This window comes from Myxine glutinosa, chromosome 6 (assembly GCF_964187855.1).
Source record: "Myxine glutinosa chromosome 6, kmMyxGlut1.1, whole genome shotgun sequence".
Classification (NCBI taxonomy): Eukaryota; Metazoa; Chordata; class Myxini; order Myxiniformes; family Myxinidae; genus Myxine; species Myxine glutinosa.
The window spans coordinates 1,420,975-1,444,351 of NC_136266.1; the positions used below are offsets into that span (position 1 = coordinate 1,420,975).

Sequence of the window (23,377 nt, forward strand, 5' to 3'; positions counted from 1 at the left end):
TCATTCAACCTTTTTACACCCAAATGTCAGCTCCATGTTGGAAGAGCCTGTGAAACAGCGAATCATGTCTTCGTGATAATAATAAAATGACTTCCCAAACCATACACCGCCTAGTCTAATTAAAGGTTGAGGGGTTCAAGTCGATCGACCTTTTTACACCCAAATGTCAGCTCCATATTGGAAGAGCCTGTGAAACAGCGAATCATGTCTTCGTGATAATAATAAAATGACTTCCCCCTGCCAATACACCGCCTAGTCTAATTAAAGGTTGAGGGGTTCAAGTCGTTCGACCTTTTTACACCCAAATGTCAGCGCAATGTTGGAAGAGCTTGTGAAACAGCGTTTCGAGTCTTAATGACCTGACTCAGTCATCGCGACTTCCCAGTACGATATGACGTGGGGTGACGTCACATGTGCATGTGCATGTGCTGCTGTTGAACCATTGCGCAGACCAAGGTGTGTTCAATTTCAATGAGCTTGGAGAGCGCTTCCCAAGTAGCTTGCTTTATTGTATGCAGTCATGCAACATCATTTCATTCATAATGTTTTATTCGGGCCACTGGGGAAAAACCGCTAAAGTGTGTGTGTGTGTGTGTGTGTGTGTGTGTGTGTGTGTGTGTGTGTGTGTGTGTGTGTGTGTGTGTGTGTGTGTGTGTGTGTGCGTGTGTGTGTGTGCGTGCGTGTGCGTGTAGGTGTAGCAGCGCTGCTAGTAGATACGTGACATGAATACATGCGTTAAGTTTGTCATCGTAATGTTCAAATGCTGCATTAATTTAACAAACACTTTATCGGCGGTGTATGAGCAGAACCACTCTCGTGTGTACGATAACTATAAGCTTTTCGTGCACGATTAGGAATATTGTGCATGTTTTTGACGCTGTTTTACTAAACTCTCTCAAACCTATGGTTATTTGGTTGTTTTATGACCCGACAATCCCCACCCGCGTGACCTCTAACCCCAGACCCCACATGTGCACGACTGGAGTGATGTCTCGATCTCGTGTGTCACTGGAGCCGATGGTTCGCTCGGTTCTTGGCTACTGGCAGTGCGTATCCCAACTCCTGTTCTTCCTTACCGGTCGGTGTATAAACCATGTTGGGAATGGGAGGGTTAGGGAAAAGGGACGGTTAGTGAAGAGGGAGGGTTAGTGAAGAGGGAGGGTTAGTGAAGAGGGAGGGTTAGTGAAGAGGGATGGTTAATGAAGAGGGATGGTTAATGAAGAGGGAGGGTTAGTGAAGAGGGAGAGTTAGTGAAGAGGGAGGGTTAGTGAAGAGGGATGGTTAATGAAGAGGGAGGGTTAGTGAAGAGGGAGGGTTAGTGAAGAGGGATGGTTAATGAAGAGGGAGGGTTAGTGATGAGGAAGGGTTAATGAAGAGGGAGGGTTAGTGAAAAGGGAGGGTTAGGGAAGAGGGGGGGTTAGTGAAGAGGGATGGTTAATGAAGAGGGAGGGTTAGTGAAGAGGGATGGTTAATGAAGAGGGAGGGTTAGTGGAGGGAGGGTTAGTGGAGGGATGGTTAATGAAGAGGGATGGTTAATGAAGAGGGAGGGTTAGTGAAGAGGGAGGGTTAGTGAAGAGGGAGGGTTAGTGAAGAGGGAGGGTTAGTGAAGAGGGATGGTTAATGAAGAGGGATGGTTAATGAAGAGGGATGGTTAATGAAGAGGGAGGGTTAGTGAAGAGGGATGGTTAATGAAGAGGGATGGTTAATGAAGAGGGATGGTTAGTGAAGAGGGAGGGTTAGTGAAGAGGGAGGGTTAGTGAAGAGGGAGGGTTAGTGAAGAGGGATGGTTAATGAAGAGGGATGGTTAATGAAGAGGGATGGTTAATGAAGAGGGAGGGTTAGTGAAGAGGGATGGTTAATGAAGAGGGATGGTTAATGAAGAGGGAGGGTTAGTGAAGAGGGACGGTTAGTGAAGATTGAGGGTTAGTGAAGAGGGAGGGTTGGGGAAGAGGGAGGGTTGGGGAAGAGGGAGGGTTGGGGAAGAGGGAGGGTTAGTGAATAGGGAGGGTTAGTGAAGAGGGAGGGTTAGTGAAGAGGGAGGGTTAGTGAAGAGGGATGGTTAATGAAGAGGGAGGGTTAGTGAAGAGGGAGGGTTAGGGAAGTGGAAGGGGAGAATTCCGCCGAATTTTGTTTGTTACTCTCAAAATCTGGTTGGTCAAACTCTATTAATATAACATCATAAGGCACTAGGGAGGGGAGGGAGTGGCATGTGCATGTGGTGTTACATCTTGGAGCATGTTGTGTGGTATGTACATGTGGTCTTACATCTTGGAGCATGTTGTGTGGTATGTACACGTGGTGTTACATCTTGGAGCATGTTGTGTGGTATGTACACGTGGTGTTACATCTTGGAGCATGTTGTGTGGTATGTACACGTGGTGTTACATCTTGGAGCATGTTGTGTGATATGTACACGTGGTGTTACATCTTGGAGCATGTTGTGTGGTATGTACACATGGTGTTACATATTTGAGCATGTTGTGTGGTATGTACACGTGGTGTTACATCTTTGAGCATGTTGTGTGGTATGTACATGTGGTGTTACATCTTGGAGCATGTTGTGTGGTATGTACACGTGGTGTTACATCTTGGAGCATTTTGTGTGGTATGTACACATGGTGTTACATTGTGGAGCATGTTGTGTGGTATGTATACATGGTGTTACATTGTAGAGCATGTTGTGTGGTATGTACACATGGTGTTACATTGTGGAGCATGTTGTGTGGTATGCACACGTGTTGTTACATTGTGGAGCATGTTGTGTGGTTTGTCCACGTGGCGTTACATCTTGGAGCATTTTGTGTGGTATGTACACATGGTGTTACATTGTGGAGCATGTTGTGTGGTATGTTTACATGGTGTTACACCGTAGAGCATGTTGTGTGGTATGTACACATGGTGTTACATTGTGGAGCATGGTGTGTGGTATGCACACATGGTGTTCCATCTTGGAGCATGTTGTGTGGTATGTACACGTCGTGTTACATCTTGGAGCATGTTGTGTGGTATCTTGGAGCATGTTGTGTGGTATGTACACATGGTGTTACATTGTGGAGCATGTTGTGTGGTATGTTTACATGGTGTTACACTGTAGAGCATGTTGTGTGGTATGTACACATGGTGTTACATTGTGGAGCATGGTGTGTGGTATGCACACATGGTGTTCCATCTTGGAGCATGTTGTGTGGTATGTACACGTCGTGTTACATCTTGGAGCATGTTGTGTGGTATCTTGGAGCATGTTGTGTGGTATGTACACGTGGTGTTTCATCTTGGAGCATGTTGTGTGGTATGTACACGTGGTGTTTCATCTTGGAGCATGTTGTGTAGTTTGTACACGTGGTGTTTCATCTTGGAGCAAGTTGTGTGGTATGTACACGTGGTGTTACATCTTGGAGCATTTTGTGTGGTATGTACACATGGTGTTACATTGTGGAGCATGTTGTGTGGTATGTATACATGGTGTTACATTGTAGAGCATGTTGTGTGGTATGTACACATGGTGTAACATTGTGGAGCATGTTGTGTGGTATGTACACATGGTGTTACATTGTGGAGCATGGTGTGTGGTATGCACACATGGTGTTCCATCTTGGAGCATGTTGTGTGGTATGTTTACATGGTGTTACATTGTCGAGCATGATGTGTGGTATGCACACATGGTGTTACATTGTGGAGCATGTTGTGTGGTATGTACACGTGGTGTTACATCTTGGAGCATGTTGTGTGGTATGTACACGTCGTGTTACATCTTGGAGCATGTTGTGTGGTATGTACACATGGTGTTACATTGTGGAGCATGTTGTGTGGTATGTACACGTGGTGTTTCATCTTGGAGCATGTTGTGTGGTTTGTACACGTGGTGTTTCATCTTGGAGCAAGTTGTGTGGTATGTACACGTGGTGTTACATCTTGGAGCATTTTGTGTGGTATGTACACATGGTGTTACATTGTGGAGCATGTTGTGTGGTATGTATACATGGTGTTACATTGTAGAGCATGTTGTGTGGTATGTACACATGGTGTAACATTGTGGAGCATGTTGTGTGGTATGCACACGTGGTGTTACATTGTGGAGCATGTTGTGTGGTTTGTCCACGTGGCGTTACATCTTGGAGCATTTTGTGTGGTATGTACACATGGTGTTACATTGTGGAGCATGTTGTGTGGTATGTTTACATGGTGTTACATTGTAGAGCATGATGTGTGGTATGTACACATGGTGTTACATTGTGGAGCATGGTGTGTGGTATGTACACATGGTGTTACATCTTGGAGCATGTTGTGTGGTATGTACACATGGTGTTATATTGTGGAGCATGGTGTGTGGTATGTACACATGGTGTTACATTGTAGAGCATGATGTGTGGTATGTACACATGGCGTTACATCTTGGAGCATGTTGTGTGGTATGTACACATGGTGTTACATTGTGGAGCATGGTGTGTGGTATGTACACATGGTGTTCCATCTTGGAGCATGTTGTGTGGTATGTACACGTGGTGTTACATCTTGGAGCATGTTGTGTGGTATGTACACGTGGTGTTTCATCTTGGAGCAAGTTGTGTGGTATGTACACGTGGTGTTTCATCTTGGAGCATGTTGTGTGGTTTGTACACGTGGTGTTTCATCTTGGAGCAAGTTGTGTGGTATGTACACGTGGTGTTACATCTTGGAGCATTTTGTGTGGTATGTACACATGGTGTTACATTGTGGAGCATGTTGTGTGGTATGTATACATGGTGTTACATTGTAGAGCATGTTGTGTGGTATGTACACATGGTGTTACATTGTGGAGCATGTTGTGTGGTATGCACACGTGGTGTTACATTGTGGAGCATGTTGTGTGGTTTGTCCACGTGGCGTTACATCTTGGAGCATTTTGTGTGGTATGTACACATGGTGTTACATTGTGGAGCATGTTGTGTGGTATGTTTACATGGTGTTACATTGTCGAGCATGATGTGTGGTATGCACACATGGTGTTACATTGTGGAGCATGGTGTGTGGTATGCACACATGGTGTTCCATCTTGGAGCATGTTGTGTGGTATGTTTACATGGTGTTACATTGTCGAGCATGATGTGTGGTATGCACACATGGTGTTACATTGTGGAGCATGTTGTGTGGTATGTACACGTGGTGTTACATCTTGGAGCATGTTGTGTGGTATGTACACGTGGTGTTACATCTTGGAGCATGTTGTAAATCATATCGACCAATTGTCATGTTTGTATTCAAGTTTTGGACATGAAAGATTTCTGGTTCATGAAGAACAACCATTATGAGCCGATACCCCGTTTTAATTCCGTTGAGCAATTAAACAAGCGATGTGCTCAAGTTTTTAATGGAGAGAGACCTTCATGTTAAGGGAAACATTAGTATTGTTACATGTAATTCAAGTCATGTGATTTTATAGAAAGGTTGGGGGGAGGGGGACCATTCCTTTTCTCTCTCTCGCCCCCTCCCTCCGTGTGTACATGTAATATATGTCATGGCTCATGGGTTGTGTACACAGGGTAAGAACGAACCAAATGAATGGGCTCCTGTGATCGTTTCCTCGTGTTGTTGATTCCAGGAAATCGTGTTTGCATAGCAGCGCATGGAGACCAGGCCTCCTGGACATGGTGCTGGACGCACAGCCTCTGAGGTAGAGTTTGTACAGCTTTACAGGTATGAGCAACATTTGAACTTTGAATGATATCCAATCCTACCTTTTTTGCTTGCAATTCCAGGGCTGAACCTAAGAAGAAGAGGATTGTGGACCCAAAACGGGAGGTGTTGATAAGAGAGCGCTTGAAGAAGAAGTTGAGGAAATTGGAGAAAAGTCCACCACAGTTGATTCCTATTGATGATTTTATTGTGCCGACCAAGTATTCAAACAAGGCCAGGTGAGATTGCTACCTGTGGTTTGTGCAATGACCTGTAAGCACCTTGATAAATTAGCAGTCTGTAATGGATGTGTGATGTTATGTTAAGGAATAGAAACATGCAATGGAACCCGATCGATTTTGACTTAGTTCGTGACACGCTGAACTCCGATCGATACTTACCTCGTTGTGGCACAGAGAGCTCGGTTTTATTTTTTTATTTGATTGTTTTTAATCTCGTCATGCATGGTGAGTGAGCCTGGTACTCAGGGGGATAACTGAGTCTCCCCATCAGGGTTTACTTGATGGGGGTGGGTCTGTGAATGACCCTTGCGAAACGAAAAACAACATCCACGAAGGGCGGAAGGTAACTTAGGTTGTAACGGCCAACTCACTACGCTGGTGGAGGAGTGGTGACACGCCAGCGAAAACCGCTCACTAAAACCTCCAAAATGAATTACAACACAGAGAATCACAACGATACCCCTTGAACATGCCCCCCACGAGCACGCCAATTGGCTTTGAAGTTACTGGAGATGAAGGTAATCGTGGTCTCGATTATTTGCGTTGTAATGACGCCTCACACTCAAAGCCGACATTGGACGGTGCGCAGTTGAAGATGCGTCAAGAACGAAGCATTGGAACCTTTAGCTTAGGATGCTGGAACGTGACCACACTTAATTATGATCTTGCACCTGAACACCTGATGACCACGCTGAAAAACTACCACTCTGGCGTCATTGCTCTTCATGAAACTCACATCGGCCAGAAATAATCCTGCATTGGTGACGTGATGCCAGGTGGTGAAACACTACGCAGGTGTTGGAATACTGATGTCCACACTGGCACAAAACAGCGGCCTTGCCACGTACTACATCTCAGATCGAATGAAAGCTGCTCGTTTTCGGTTGAGGAAAGGTACCCTTCTATTTGTCTTATGTGCATATCTCTACTGCAGTGAATGACGTTATTGACGATTTCTACGAGCAGCTGCAAGACATGATCAATTCCAATAAAAAGAACTGTGACACTTGTCGTGGCTGCAGGTGACTTCAATGCAAAATTTGGAAACCATTGCGTTCCTCTCGTCATGGGACCTCATGGTTATGGTGACACGAGTCCAAGAGGAAATAGACTGGTTGAATTATGCATGGCTAATAACCTTCTTCTTCTTATCGAGTCCACGGACAGTCGATATATGGCCCAGCCAAAACTGGACACATTTTTGTACCTTGTTGAATTTGGCAAGGTCTGCAACAGTGCAGGGTTCCTCTTGCGATGGACATTGCAGGAGATGTTGCATAGTCTGTGGCTCAGTTCCACATTCACAAGTTGTTGGGCTGGTTGTATATTCCCATTTGTTTAGTGACACCTTTGAACGACCTGTACCAGTCCTAAGTCTGTTGAGGCACTTCCATGTTATCCAGTTGCTATTAGCTCCAGGGGGGAGGTTTTCATCAGGTAGAATTTCCATCGCTGGGGGTTATTCGAGACTGGCAAACCTGTCTTTCACAAAGCGATGCGGGCTTCAGATGGGGTCGATTGTAATGAAACAACACTTCATGAAGCTCTTCCTTGACTTTAGGCGGCTGAGTGTAGGTGTATGACCATGCAGAGAGTGCCTCTCATCTGATGTTTGACGGAGTCGCTCTTTCTTGCTGCCTACCGTTCTTATATCAGGGGGAGCTATACTCGCCAAGAAATATAGGCCGTTGGTGTTTGTTGGTTTTAAACTACCTGTGATAGATCGGCAGCTTGCATTCAGAATGGCGTCCATCTTCTTAGCATGAGTAGATCTTTCCCATGCAGGGCAGGCGTATTCAGCAGTGGTTTAGCAAAGAGCAAATGCACTAATTCTCAATGTTTGAGCTTTCTCCTCATCTTGTGTTTGTGAGCTTATTCAGGATGTTGTTTCGTGCGCTCACTTTTGCCTTTGTCTTCTTGATGTGGTTCTTGAAGGTAAGGCATTGGTCAAGAGTGACTCCTAAATAGATAGGGTGCTCACAATGCCTCAGTGTCGCTCCACACCAGGTTACTTTAAGCTGGCATTTGGCTTCGCGGTTTATGAGGTGGAATGCACAAACTTGCATCTATGTTGGGTTTGCGCAAAGGTAGTTTTCTTCATAGTAGGATATTGGTCCCTCCAAGGCCTTAGACAGCGTTTCCTCCACGGTGTTAAAATCAGTGCTTTGGGCAGTGACACATGTCATCAGCATATATAAAACGGACTGTAACACCGTCTATAGGTTGGTCATTTGTGTCGATGTTGTACAGCAACGGTGCAAGCACTTCCCTGAGGAAGACCATTCTTCTGAATACGGCACCTGCTGCGCTTCCCACCTAGTTCAACATAGAACCGGCGATTCTGAAGCATGCTTTCTAACAGCTCTGTTAAGTGAATATATTTTATAATCTCTAGGATCTTGCAGAGGAAACGCCTGTGGTTCTCTGTATCTTATGCTGCGGGCAGGTCTACAAAAACAGTGCCTGTTGCCATCCCTTGCTCAAAACCATCTTCGATATGTTGTGTGAGGTTGAGCAGTTGGCTTGTTGATTTGCCGGGGCGGAAACCCGCTTGCTCTGGAGTGATCTTCTCATCTACAGTTGGTGTTACCCTATTGAGTATCAGGCGTTCAAACAGCTTATAGGTGTGGCAAAGCAGTGAAATTGGCTGAAAACTCGAAGGATCTGAGGGATCTTTTCGGGGCTTTAATAATGCTATTACAGGTGCCTTCTGCCAAATCTTAGGTAGCTTGTGTGTTGCCAGGCAGTGGTTAAACAATTGTAGGAGCCATTTCCTTGCTTGCTGTCCAAAATGCTTTATCTGCTCTGTTGCCATGTTGTCAACACCAATTGCTTTCCCATGTTTTAGACTAAATATACCAGTGTCCAGCTCTTTCATGGTGAATGGTCTAGTAAAGCCTAGGTCATCGCTGAACTACCAGGAATGGTCGTGGCTATTGAAAGACCTCATCAACAATATGGTAGTGCTGTATTTGTTAGAGCTGGTTCAGTTGTCGAAGCCACTTCGAAAACGAAGGAGGATAACATCGAAATTCTAACTGTAGAGCTGAGCAAAGTAGTAGTGACCTCAGTGTACAAGCCACCTGGCACAGATTTCAGTTTCTCTAACCCTGTACCCAACCTGCGCAGAAAATCACAGATCATTATTGGATATTTCAATAGCCACAGTAACCAATGGGGGTACAAGGAGTCAAACAACGACAGAGAAGCAGTCAAAGAAGGGATGGACGCTAACCAGCTTAGTGAGTGCCCGCTGGAAGTGGAGTTAAAACCCAGACCTTGCCATTGTGAGCAACGACATCGCTGGCCTCTGCAAGAAGTTTGTCACAGACCCAATACCACAGACACAACACCGTCCTATTGGTATTCAGGTAAACGCAGCAATGTTACCAACCGTCGTACCATTCAAAAGGCGCTTCAACTTCAAGAAGGCCGATTGGAACAGTTTCACTCGAGCACTTGACCGCAAGGTGAAAAAAACGCTTTAAACCACTACCTGTGCACGACAACCTGTTTGCAAAACCTGTCCAGAAAACAGCCAGAAGGGAAGATCCCCCGAGGTTGCAGAGTACACTACATCCCTGGTCTCACCAAGGAGATTGCTGAACTCTATTGGGAATACGTCTCAATGTTTGAATCTGACCCCTTTTCAGAGGAAACAATATCTACTGGTGAGAGGGTGATTGCTGAGCAGTTGCTCCTCAATGGAAAAATCAGCAAGAACCAAGACCACAGCTAGATAGGTAATAACCAAACTGACGCACACTCCTGGTTTCCCAAATGGTATTCTTATGTTAGGCAGCACATCTAGCGAGGTGAGTTCGGTCACCACCACAAACACAGGTGTTTGAATCAATCTCCCGTGTCCATATGCTGGTAGCTCGGCAGCGAAGACAACACAACACAACAGGCATTTTAAGGCCATTTTCCCTGCTAGAGCGGAGGTTAGCCTTGCAGGCCCCATGACAATCTTCTCCATTTTGCCCTATTTTCTGCATCTCTCCTTGTTAACCCCTTTGCCCGCATTTCTTCTTCGACCATCTTCAGCCAAGTCTTTCTCGGTCTTCCCCGTCCTCTACTTCCTTCTACATTCATTTCCATCACTCTTCTCAACCAGTCACTTTCATCCTTCCTCAACACATGACCAAACCATCTCAACCTGTTCCTCTTCACAGCATCCATCACAGGCTCTATTCCCATCATTTTTCGCAATTCATCATTTGTCTTCCTCTCTCTCAACGATACTCCACACATCCACCGAACCATTCGCATTTCCACCCTTTCCAGTCTTTGTTGCTGCTCTACGTTTATTACCCATATCTCGCTCCCAGAAATCACAACACTTCTCACACATGCAGCATACACCTTTCCCTTCAGCTTCAACGACACTCCCCTCATCATCAGCACGCCACTCCGTTCCCGAAACTTCTTCCATGCACATCTCACTCGAGCAACCGTTGCCGAGTCTAATCCACCTTCTCCATTCAGCATGTCTCCGAGGTAGCAAAATGTTTTCACAGAGAGAAGTTTTGGTGTTAGATGTTTCGGCAGAGAAGGTGTTACAGATTTGTGCGACGGCCGTTTCTTTTGCTTAATCGTGGCAGTGACATCCTCTCTCAATTGTGGAGAATAACCACAAGGTCGTGCCATCTCTGTTGCTTCATAACAGTTCTCTGTAAAATGTTCAGAGCACAAAAGCGACCATTTTGTCGGCCCCACTCACACTCAGGTATTTCGAACAAAGCTCGTTCAATTTCTGGCAACACTTGGATCTTTTGGCCATTCGTGTAGCATGAAACCATCTCGGTTTGTAATCCCACAACCGCCAAGGACGCATCGACGAGGCATATTCGTAGAAATTCGAAAAATATTCGGTGTTTGAGTTCAATCATTTGTTGATGTTATCAGTAGACAATATCGCTTTCACGAGGTGACGTCACTGTTAATGTGAAGAAAAAGATTTCGACTTTTAATCACAAAATTACCCACTTTATAAACCGCAAATCAGAAAAAGACACTTACTTTGTAAGGTATCAAGAGATAGATTAGCGTTGAGGTGGTCTGAGCGTTTGGGTTCCCCTTTAAATACACATTTTCAACTACAAATACAACTACCTGCTGATATGCTTCCAACATGACAACAACCGTAAGCAATATTAAATCCATACCTTTCATGAAAACAAAAACGAACAACAACAAAGAAGCGTCACATTCTGCTCCAACGAACACAGATTCCACCAATTGGAATCTGTTCGAATGTTCCCGAAGGTGATTCTGCCCTTACCAGCACAGATTCCACCAACTGGAACCTTTTTGGGTTCTAATGTTCCGGGAACTCGATTCTGCTGTAACGAACACAGATTCCACCAACTGGAACCTGTTTGGGTTCTAATGTTCCGGGAACTCGATTCTGCTGTAACGAACACAGATTCCACCAACTGGAACCTGTTTGGGTTCTAATGTTCCGGGAACTCGATTCTGCTGTAACGAACACAGATTCCACCAACTGGAACCTGTTTGGGTTCTAATGTTCCGGGAACTCGATTCTGCTGTAACGAACACAGATTCCACCAACTGGAACCTGTTTGGGTTCTAATGTTCCGGGAACTTGATTCTGCTGTAACGAACACAGATTCCACCAACTGGAACCTGTTTGGGTTCTAATGTTCCGGGAACTTGATTCTGCTGTAACGAACACAGATTCCACCAACTGGAACCTGTTTGGGTTCTAATGTTCCGGGAACTCGATTCTGCTGTAACGAACACAGATTCCACCAACTGGAACCTGTTTGGGTTCTAATGTTCCGGGAACTCGATTCTGCTGTAACGAACACAGATTCCACCAACTGGAACCTGTTTGGGTTTGAATGTTCCGGGAAGTTGATTCTGCTGTAACGAACACAGATTCCACCAACTGGAACCTCTTTGGGTTCTAATGTTCCGGGAAAGTGAATCTGATCTAAGAAGCAGATTCCACCAACTGGAACCTGTTTGGGTTCTAATGTTCCGGGAACTTGATTCTGCTGTAACGAACACAGATTCCACCAACTGGAACCTGTTTGGGTTCTAATGTTCCGGGAACTTGATTCTGCTGTAACGAACACAGATTCCACCAACTGGAACCTGTTTGGGTTCTAATGTTCCGGGAACTTGATTCTGCTGTAACGAACACAGATTCCACCAACTGGAACCTGTTTGGGTTCTAATGTTCTGGTAACTTGATTCCGCTGTAACAAACAGATTCCACCAACTGGAACCTGTTTGGGTTTGAATGTTCCGGGAAGTTGATTCTGCTGTAACGAACACAGATTCCACCAACTGGAACCTCTTTGGGTTCTAATGTTCCGGGAAAGTGAATCTGATCTAAGAAGCAGATTCCACCAACTGGAACCTGTTTGGGTTTGAATGTTGATTCTGCTGTTGACGTTGATTCTGCTGTAACGAACACAGATTCCACCAACTGGAACCTGTTTGGGTTTGAATGTTCCGGGAAGTTGATTCTGTTGTAACGAACACAGATTCCATCAAATGGAACCTGTTTGGGTTCTAACATTCCGGGAACTTGATGCTGCTGTAAGGAACACAGATTGCACCAACTGGAACTTGTTTGGGTTCTAACATTCCGGGAACTTGATGTTGCTGTAAGGAACACAGATTGCACCAACTGGAACCTGTTTGGGTTCTAACATTCCGGGAACTTGATGCTGCTGTAAGGAACACAGATTGCACCAACTGGAACCTGTTTGGGGTCTAACATTCCGGGAACTTGATGCTGCTGTAAGGAACACAGATTGCACCAACTGGAACCTGTTTGGGTTCTAACATTCCGGGAACTTGATGTTGCTGTAAGGAACACAGATTGCACCAACTGGAACCTGTTTGGGTTCTAACATTCCGGGAACTTGATGCTGCTGTAAGGAACACAGATTGCACCAACTGGAACCTGTTTGGGTTCTAATGTTCCGGGAACTTGATGCTGCTGTAAGGAACACAGATTGCACCAACTGGAACGTGTTTGGGTTCTAACATTCTGGGAACCTGATTCTGCTGTAAGGAACAGATTGCACCAACTGAAACCTGGTTGGGTTCGAATGTTCCAGGAAGGTGAATCTGCTCGAAGAAGCACAGGTTCCACCAACTGCAACCTGTTTGGGTTCGAATGTTCCGGGAACTTGATTCTGCTGTAACGAACACAGATTCCACCAACTGGAACCAGTTTGGGTTATAATGTTACGGGAAGGTGATTGATTCTGCTGCAACGAACACAGATTCCACCAACTGGAACCTGTTTGGGTTTGAATGTTCCGGGAAGGTGAATCTGCTCTAAGAAGCACAGAATCCACCAACTGGAACCTGGTTGGGTTTGAATGTTCCGGGAAGGTGAATCTGCTCTAAGAAGCACAGAATCCACCAACTGGAACCTGTTTGGGTTCGAATGTTCCAGGAAGGTAATGTACATATCTGGAATCTCATTTCGACTTTTCTCCCTGCAATTTCTATCGAAAAAAAAACAACTGTCTCAATTTACCTTTGAACTGGCATGGCCTGTAGCTGTAACGCAGGAAGGGGTGGGTGTGGATGGGAAGGTGTGTTGGGAAGCTTTTACTGGGAGTGAGAGAACGTGGGCACCTGAATTTAAGAGGTGGATGGTAAATTGTGGTGAAGATTTAAAACTGGTCATCCAGGTGTCTTAAACTTTCTGATCATCCATTGATTGCAGTGCTTATTTTGATCATCCATTGATGGCAGTGCTTATTTTGATCATCCATTGATGGCAGTGCTTTATCTACAGGGTTCGATGTGCAGTAGAAGTGACGGATGAAGATGATGAACAAGCGTTGGTGCTCCATAAGGCCTGGTCTGTTTACAAGATTGAGCAGCACACCAGGGAGAGGGTTCAGATCCACAGGATTCTCAAGGCTCAGCAACGGGCTTTGGATGAACTCGAGATTATTTCTGAGAGCCTGCACAACCAAGCCTGCAAAGTGGATCTCAATTTGTTCCCCTTTGAGCACCAAGGACCATCGTACACACCCCCAGCACCAGGTTATGAACCGCCTGATGGGAAATATGTGGATATTACTCCAAAATGTGTTCAAGAATGACAAGTCAATCACTCATCACCTCTTTACATCCCTGGATAATAAACATTCATTCGAATACTTATTGTACAATCGTTTTCGTCTCTGGTAAACAACGATATGATCTCAACTATAGTGAATGGTATTTCGTTTGTGGGCAAGCGGTTTCATAATACTGATTGGTAGTCGTCAAGTATGGGTATTTGCAGGAAATTATCTTGAACACATGATCAAACCACTTCGATCACGAACCCTTTGTCGGAACAAGCTTATAACCAAAACGTCATCCTCAGCTGGTGAGCAAGCTTATACCCTAAACGTCAGCCTAAGCTCGTGAGCAAGCTTATACCCAAAACGTCAGCCTCAGCTCATGAGCAAGCTTATACCCAAAACGTAAGCCTCAGCTGGTGAGCAAGCTTATACCCTAAACGTCAGCCTCAGCTCGTGAGCAAGCTTATACCCAAAACGGCAGCCTCACTAGTGAGCAAGCTTATGCACAAAACGTAAGCTTCCGCTTGTGAGCAAGCTTATACCCAAAACGTCAGCCTCAGCTCGTGAGCAAGCTTATACCCAAAACGTCAGCCTCAGCTCGTGAGCAAGCTTATACCCAAAACGTAAGCCTCAGCTCATGAGCAAGCTTATACCCAAAACGTCAGCCTCAGCTCGTGAGCAAGCTAATACCCAAAACGTCAGCCTCAGCTCGTGAGCAAGCTTATACCCAAAACGTCAGCCTCAGCTCATGAGCAAGCTTATACCCAAAACGTTAGCCTCAGCTCATGAGCAAGCTTATACCCAAAACGTTAGCCTCAGCTCGTGAGCAAGCTTATACCCAAAACGTCAGCCTCAGCTCATGAGCAAGCTTATACCCAAAACGTCAGCCTCAGCTCATGAGCAAGCTTATACCCAAAACGTAAGCCTCAGCTCATGAGCAAGCTTATACCCAAAACGTCAGCCTCAGCTCGTGAGCAAGCTAATACCCAAAACGTCAGCCTCAGCTCGTGAGCAAGCTTATACCCAAAACGTCAGCCTCAGCTCGTGAGCAAGCTTATACCCAAAACATCAGCCTCAGCTCGTGAGCAAGCTCATACCCAAAACGTCAGCCTCAGCTCGTGAGCAAGCTTATACCCAAAACGGCAGCCTCACTAGTGAGCAAGCTTATGCACAAAACGTAAGCTTCAGCTTGTGAGCAAGCTTATACCCAAAACGTCAGCCTCAGCTCGTGAGCAAGCTTATACCCAAAACATCAGCCTCAGCTCGTGAGCAAGCTTATACCCAAAACGTTAGTCTCAGCTCGTGAGCAAGCTTATACCCAAAACGTCAGCCTCAGCTCGTGAGCAAGCTAATACCCAAAACGTCAGCCTCAGCTCGTGAGCAAGCTTATACCCAAAACGTTAGCCTCAGGTCATGAGCAAGCTTATACCCAAAACGTCAGCCTCAGCTCGTGAGCAAGCTAATACCCAAAACGTCAGCCTCAGCTCGTGAGCAAGCTTATACCCAAAACGTCAGCCTCAGCTAATGAGCAAGCTTATGCCCAAAACGTTAGCCTCAGCTCGTGAGCAAGCTTATACCCAAAACGGCAGCCTCCGCTAGTGAGCAAGCTTCTACCCAAAACGTAAGCCTCAGCTCATGAGCAAGCTTATACCCAAAACGTTAGCCTCAGCTCATGAGCAAGCTTATACCCAAAACGTCAGCCTCAGCTCGTGAGCAAGCTAATACCCAAAACGTCAGCCTCAGCTCGTGAACAAGCTTATACCCAAAACGTCAGCCTCAGCTCATGAGCAAGCTTATGCCCAAAACGTTAGCCTCAGCTCGTGAGCAAGCTTATACCCAAAACGTCAGCCTCCGCTAGTGAGCAAGCTTATACCCAAAACGTAAGCCTCAGCTCATGAGCAAGCTTATACCCAAAACGTTAGTCTCAGCTCGTGAGCAAGCTTATACCCAAAACGTCAGCCTCAGCTAGTGAGCAAGCTAATACCCAAAACGTCAGCCTCAGCTCGTGAGCAAGCTTATACCCAAAACGTTAGCCTCAGCTCATGAGCAAGCTTATACCCAAAACGTCAGCCTCAGCTCATGAGCAAGCTAATACCCAAAACGTCAGCCTCAGCTCGTGAGCAAGCTAATACCCAAAACGTCAGCCTCAGCTCGTGAGCAAGCTTATACCCAAAACGTCAGCCTCAGCTCATGAGCAAGCTTATGCCCAAAACGTTAGCCTCAGCTCGTGAGCAAGCTTATACCCAAAACGTCAGCCTCCGCTAGTGAGCAAGCTTCTACCCAAAACGTAAGCCTCAGCTCATGACCAAGCTTATACCCAAAACGTTAGCCTCAGCTCATGAGCAAGCTAATACCCAAAACGTCAGCCTCAGCTAGTGAGCAAGCTAATACCCAAAACGTTAGCCTCAGCTAATGAGCAAGCTAATACCCAAAACGTCAGCCTCAGCTCATGAGCAAGCTTATACCCAAAACGTTAGCCTCAGCTCATGAGCAAGCTAATACCCAAAACGTTAGCCTCAGCTCGTGAGCAAGCTAATACCCAAAACGTCAGCCTCAGCTCGTGAGCAAGCTTATACCCTAAACGTCAGCCTAAGCTCATGAGCAAGCTTATGCCCAAAACGTCAGCCTCAGCTTGTGAGCAAGCTTATACCCAAAACGTCAGCCTCAGCTCATGAGCAAGCTTATACCCAAAACGTCAGCCTCAGCTCATGAGCAAGCTTATGCCCAAAACGTCAGCCTCAGCTTGTGAGCAAGCTTATACCCAAAACGTCAGCCTCAGCTCGTGAGCAAGCTTATACCCAAAACGTCAGCCTCAGCTCATGAGCAAGCTTATACCCAAAACGGCAGCCTCACTAGTGAGCAAGCTTATGCCCAAAACGTAAGCCTCAGCTTGTGAGCAAGCTTATACCCAAAACGTCAGCCTCAGCTCATGAGCAAGCTTATACCCAAAACGTCAGCCTCAGCTCGTGAGCAAGCTAATACCCAAAACGTCAGCCTCAGCTCGTGAGCAAGCTTATACCCAAAACGTAAGCTTCAGCTTGTGAGCGAGCTTATACCCAAAACGTCAGCCTCAGCTCATGAGCAAGCTTATGCCCAAAACGTAAGCCTCAGCTCATGAGCAAGCTTATACCCAAAACGTCAGCCTCAGCTCGTGAGCAAGCTAATACCCAAAACGTCAGCCTCAGCTCGTGAGCAAGCTTATACCCAAAACGTCAGCCTCAGCTCGTGAGCAAGCTTATACCCAAAACATCAGCCTCAGCTCATGAGCAAGCTTATACCCAAAACGTCAGCCTCAGCTCATGAGCAAGCTTATACCCAAAACGGCAGCCTCACTAGTGAGCAAGCTTATGCACAAAACGTAAGCTTCAGCTTGTGAGCAAGCTTATACCCAAAACGTCAGCCTCAGCTCATGAGCAAGCTTATACCCAAAACGGCAGCCTCACTAGTGAGCAAGCTTATACCCAAAACGTCAGCCTCAGCTCATGAGCAAGCTTATACCCAAAACGTCAGCCTCAGCTCATGAGCAAGCTTATATCCAAAACGTAAGCTTCAGCTTGTGAGCAAGCTTATACCCAAAACGTTAGCCTCAGCTCATGAGCAAGCTCATGCCCAAAACGTTAGCCTCAGCTCGTGAGCAAGCTTATACCCAAAATGTCAGCCTAAGCTTGTGAGCAAGCTTATACCCAAAACGTCAGCCTCACCATGAGCAGGCTTATACCCAAAACGCCAGCCTCAGCTCATGAGCAAGCTTATACCCAAAACGTTAGCCTCAGCTCATGAGCAAGCTTATGCCCAAAACGTCAGCCTCAGCTCGTGAGCAAGCTTATACCCAAAACATCATCCTCAGCTCGTGAGCAAGCTTATACCCAAAACGTCAGCCTCAGCTCATGAGCAAGCTTATACCCAAAACGGCAGCCTCAGCTGGTGAGCAAGCTTATATCCAAAACGTAAGCTTCAGCTTGTGAGCAAGCTTATACCCAAAACGTCATCCTCAGCTGGTGAGCAAGCTTATATCCAAAACGCCAGCCTCAGCTCGTGAGCATGCTTATACCCAAAATGTTAGCCTCAGCTCGTGAGCAGGCTTATACCCAAAACGTTAGCCTCAGCTCGTGAGCAAGCTTATACCCAAAACGTTAGCCTCAGCTCGTGAGCAGGCTTATACCCAAAACGTTAGCCTCAGCTTGTGAGCAGGCTTATACCCAAAACGTCAGCCTCAGCTCGTGAGCAAGCTTACACCCAAAACGTTAGCCTCAGCTCGTGAGCAAGCTTATACCCAAAACGTTAGCCTCAGCTAGTGAGCAAGCTTATACCCAAAACATCAGCCTCAGCTCGTGAGCAAGCTTATACCCAAAACATCAGCCTCAGCTCGTGAGCAAGCTTATACCCAAAACGTCAGCCTCAGCTCATGAGCAAGCTTATACCCAAAACGGCAGCCTCACTAGTGAGCAAGCTTATATACAAAACGTAAGCTTCAGCTTGTGAGCAAGCTTATACCCAAAACGTCAGCCTCAGCTCGTGAGCAAGCTTATACCCAAAACATCAGCCTCAGCTCGTGAGCAACCTTACACACAAAATGTCAGCCTCAGCTCATGAGCAAGCGTCCGCACAAAATGTCAGCCTCAGCTCGTGAGCAACCTTACACACAAAATGTCAGCCTCAGCTCGTGAGCAAGCTTACACACAAAATGTCAGCCTCAGCTCGTGTCCCAGGCTGGTAAATCTGCATGTTCTCCGCTTCGGTTTGGGAAGATCCATGATAGATCAGTCAACCAATCACCATCATCCATGATAGATCAATCAACCAATCACCATCATCCATGATAGATCAGTCAACCAATCACCATCATCCATGATAGATCAGTCAATAATCACCATCATCCATGATAATGTCAGCCTCATGTCCCTGCTTGTCGTAAAAAGGCGACAAAAAGGGTTGGCGTCAGGAAGGGTATCCGGCCGTAAAACATTGCTTCAAAAAGGGGACCAAAATACAACAACAACCACGGTCCCCGAAAAAGGCCAACCCCCGCTTTGCGGGGAAAAATGGCCTCTAAAAGGTGTTTTTTTATCCATGATAGATCAGTCAACCACTCACCATCATACCTCTGAACATCAGGTTGACTTCTACCTTGGGCATGCTGCATCTCTATCAGCAATAGATCAATGTCCTTCCTCTCAATGGATGTTGTAAAAATCAGATCTACAACTTTGTCCCAAGAGTAGGTTGTTGTTTTTTTTGTTTGTTTTTGTGTACAGAGTCGAGGCTCGTGAAAGAGCTAACATTTATCAAACAAACAAATCAAACAAACAAGCAGACAAAGTATATAAAAAGGGGAGCGGTCGACAAGATGGGGAGAGAAGGGGAGGAAGCACACAAACACAACATTTGAGAGCAGGGACATCAGGAGATGTGTGGGAGGGAGAGGGCCTGGGGGGAGGCAGGATAGGTATAAAACGCAAGGACACCAAGGACTTCCAGGAAAGAAGTCAAAAGTCACCTCAAAAAAGTGGATTTGGGGTGAAATTAGCAGGGGTAGAAAAGATCAAGGTTTTGGATTGGGGAAGATAAGAGATGGTGGTGAACAGCCGTTTTAAAGACCTGGAGGGAGGAGTGGGATTGAAGAGAGTGAGGGAGTTTGTTCCAGAGGCGGGAGAAAAGAGGAATGAAGGAGTGAAGGTGAGCAGAGAGTCTTGATTTTGGCAGTTTAACCATAAGAGGGTTGCAGGCAGATCTTGTGCGACCTGCAGGAATATTTGGGGGACAGAGCCCAGAGAGAGATGGGGGAGCAAGGCCGGAGAGGAGTCGGTAGAAGACGGAAAGACCACCAACCTGCCTGCGGTGATTAAGTGAAAGGCCCTCGGAGATAGCGTCATCGCGGGAGATTCCAATGATTCTGAACGCTTTGGTTTCAACAGCGTGAAGATGAGCTAGGTGTGAGGCAGGAGCACCAGCCCAGAGGGGAGAGCAGTACTCCATTGAGCTGCGGATGAAAGCCTTGTATGTGGTGAGGAGCTCAGGTGTGCCAAGGAAGGACTTCGCACGACGGAGGATGCCCAGTCGGCGACTGGATTTGGAGGCCAGCTTGGAAATGTGGTTTTCCCAGGAAAGATCATGGCAGATAGTGAGACCCAAAAGCTTGAGTGACAGAACTTCTTGGAGAGGATTATTCAGAAAGTAGATGGGAGGGTTGTCCAGTCGATCTTTTCGGAGAGACATCGTAAGAGTGTGAGATTTGTCAGGATTGAAAGACATGTTCGACTTGTTTGCCCAGTCTGTGATTTTGTCCAGGTCTGCAGAGAGTGAGGAGGCTGCAGACTGCCGATCTGAGGGATGAGGAATGGAGTGGCAGAGAGTGGAGTCATCAGCAAAGAGATCGAGAGGATTTTCAAGAGTCAGAGAGATCATTGATGAAGACCAGAAAAAGCACAGGGCCCAGAACACTGCCTTGGGGAACTCCAGCCTGAACAGGAAGAGGAGATGAGAGAAACCCATTCAGGGCCACACATTGACGACGACGAGAGAGGAAGTCCGCCAGCCATGTGTGGAGATTTCCATGGATACCAAAGGAGGAGAGTTTGGTGAGCAGAGCGGGCTGCCAGACCGTATCGAAGGCACGTGATATGTCGAGGGAGACAGCTCTAATTTCCTGTTTGGCATTGAGGACCTCCATCCATTGTTGAGACAGCAGAAGCAGCATGTCCAGAGTAGAGTGACCGAGTCTGAAACCAAATTGATGATCAGAGATCAAGCCATTGGAGAAAAGGAAAGATTTCATATCCGAAGCAATGATGGATTCCATGACTTTGCTGATAATTGGGAGAAGGCTGATTGGTCTGTAGCTGCTAGGATCTGTTTTTGCACCTTTTTTGTGCAAAGCGGTGATGTTGGCTGATTTCCAAGCAGATGGCAGTTGACCTTGAGCAAAAGAGAGGGTGAAGAGAACAGAGAGAGGGAGTGAAAGAGCGGAAGAACAGGATTTTAGGACCCGTGGGCTGATGCCGTCAGGTCCAGTTGCAGAATCAGAGTCGAGGGTTGACAGAAACTTTTCCACCTTGTCAGGAGGAAAGGACATGGAGTCCAGGAGCAGCTGGGTACGACTGGGTATGGTGGGTACAGAGAGGGATGGGTTTGGGACACAAGATTTAGAGGCAAACACAGAGTTGAGGCATTCAGCTTTTTCACGTGTGGAGTCAGCCGTGTAGCCGTTTGAGGTGAGGGAGGGGATGGAGGGGGAACAAACACCAGAAACAGATTTGACCAGACGCCACCAGGATTTGGAAGAGGGAGACAGATAAGAGAGTTCGGTCTTGAGAACAGAGAGATATTGTTTCCTGGCTCTCCTGAGGGTGGACACACACTTGTTTCGGGCTTTGGGAAAGGAGGTTTAATCGTAATCGTTCTCAAACAGCATCTAAAGGGAAAACCGGCAATCATTGTATTAGTGTTACTTCAGATAAATACAGGTGCATACAGGTGATATCTAGACAAGCGAGCAGGTAGCGTACTATGCAGAATCCTTACCATTCTACGGAAGCCAGAGGTGCTATAGAGTTACATAGCGCAGAACTACCTTCTGCTCTGGGCAGTCTCTTTTATAGGAGCCGCGGAGGAGTCGCGTCACGGCAATGAAGAGAATAACATCAGTGTCGTAACTTAGGTGACAATTTCATCACAGTGGACATCTTGGATATACAGTGACTTCACAAAGTATTCTTGGGAAAAATGCCAGGGACATAGAAAAGTCCCCTATATATGGTATGTACCATATGGCAAAGTATAGAAAAGAAGGGACATTCCATAGCTTGCAGAAAATGTCGAACAATAGAAAAGGACATTCAAAAAATCTCGTGTGCATGCTGGACTACCCTTGTGTTCTTCGGAGGAACCAAGGAATGCTCCAGAAAAGTTCATATAAAGGGGGCACCCTACATCTGGAAAATAAAATACTGTTACGTTTATAGGGGGTAGGCAATGGATTACCTTTGAGCCAGGTAGAATTGTATAGGTACCATGCTCCGAATGTCGTGTAGCCAACTTGATGTGCATAAGTCATGCCGGATGTCACGTAAGAGTGCATCATTGTCCTCATGACGAGGGATGGGGTTATGTTAATTAGTTTGGGATTAATGGTAAATTCCCTGCATGTAAGTGCCTCTGTAATATTTTCCTGTGTTCCTTATGACACCCACACACCTAGCCAAGCCAAGCAATCGTGCATTTGTAACATTAAATAAAAACAACCGGAATAGGACATTGAACAATAACGCTCGCACCGCCACCTGCCACATCGCAACATCAAGCAGGTAGGTCCGTGAGGCCATGCCCCAAAGATCAGTGATTGGTCTGGTATTGTCGAGTGATGAAAAGGACCCGATGATCGGAGCACACACGGGGATCGTCGGATGACGTCAGAGCCTTGAGAATAAAAGACTTCAGTCTCGACATTTTGTCCTCTTGCGTGGGTACAGTCATTACGAGCAGACACAGTTTATACGCTCCTCTTGCATGAGGGACATTGAAAAAGAACAGTTGGATTCATTACATCTCTTGGTCCTGGCTTTGGCGTGGTCGTTCACGCTTGGTCTCGGGTGCGCTCGTGAAGAGAACTTGTGGAGCTCGGGAAACCTTTGCAACATCGGAGGAGGGGATGTTGGTTGAGGTGGTGCTCTTCAGAGACAGAGGGGATAGCGAGCAAACAAAAGGAGGCTATCCTGTCTGCTTGCCTCACGCAAGCGGGTGGCTACGGGCGTGAATCTGTGCCATCTTGTGTGCTTCCCGCACAGGGTGGTTATATCGCGTATACGACCATAAAACTCCGAAAAGCCTCGCAGACTAGAGCTGAGTACACCACATTTTTACTTTCGTTTACTTTATCATCCCCTTGTGTTGTGCACGAGTCTGTTTGGGGGCGCTCCATTTCGGAATCTTGGCTTTATTGTGCATTTCTTTGTTCCTGCATTCATTTTATTAAACCATTATTGTTGCATTTTAATTCCTCGCCGTGTCCCGTTTATCTGTTGGTGATTAGGAAAACCACCCGTGCCGCGTGCAGGTAAGCCTAGTCGCTCTCCACCACTCCTCGTGTGTATAAAGGTCTGCCATAGTTGACTGAACGCCTCGGAGTGAAAAGCTCGATCGGCTAATCCCTCCCCAGGGGTGTTCACCCCGGGAACGCGACAATACATTTACTTCTTCATGCACCTGTACGGATCAAATTGGCACCCCTTTATGTTATCTTTTCTGGTCACCTTGGAGTTGTCCACAGGATTATAACCTCTCACATCGTCAACTCAACGATACAAAGCCTTCTTCCAATGCCACCGACTATGACTCCCCTCTATATCATTGGAATTTGACAGGAAGCTGAGTCTCACTGTTTTCTTCTAGCAGGTAAGCCTAGTCGCTCTCCAC

General features: G+C 46.3%; 1 protein-coding gene across 2 annotated transcripts; it reads left to right on the top strand.

Annotated features, from left to right (window-relative positions):
- The first annotated feature begins 363 nt into the window (after positions 1 to 363).
- Positions 364 to 14,056, top strand: MRPL40 (mitochondrial ribosomal protein L40). Of its 2 annotated transcripts, none has more exons than XM_068119495.2 (4): positions 364 to 456; positions 5,579 to 5,650; positions 5,736 to 5,891; positions 13,687 to 14,056. In XM_068119495.2, the coding sequence occupies exons 1-4, from the start codon at positions 392 to 394 to the stop codon at positions 13,997 to 13,999; spliced, it is 606 nt and encodes a 201-aa protein (XP_067975596.2). In that variant the 5' UTR covers positions 364 to 391; the 3' UTR covers positions 14,000 to 14,056. The 2 variants fall into 2 exon arrangements, with proteins under 2 accessions (XP_067975596.2, XP_067975595.2); XM_068119494.2 differs by lacking the exon at positions 364 to 456 and adding an exon at positions 674 to 1,046.
- The last annotated feature ends 9,321 nt before the right edge of the window (positions 14,057 to 23,377 follow it).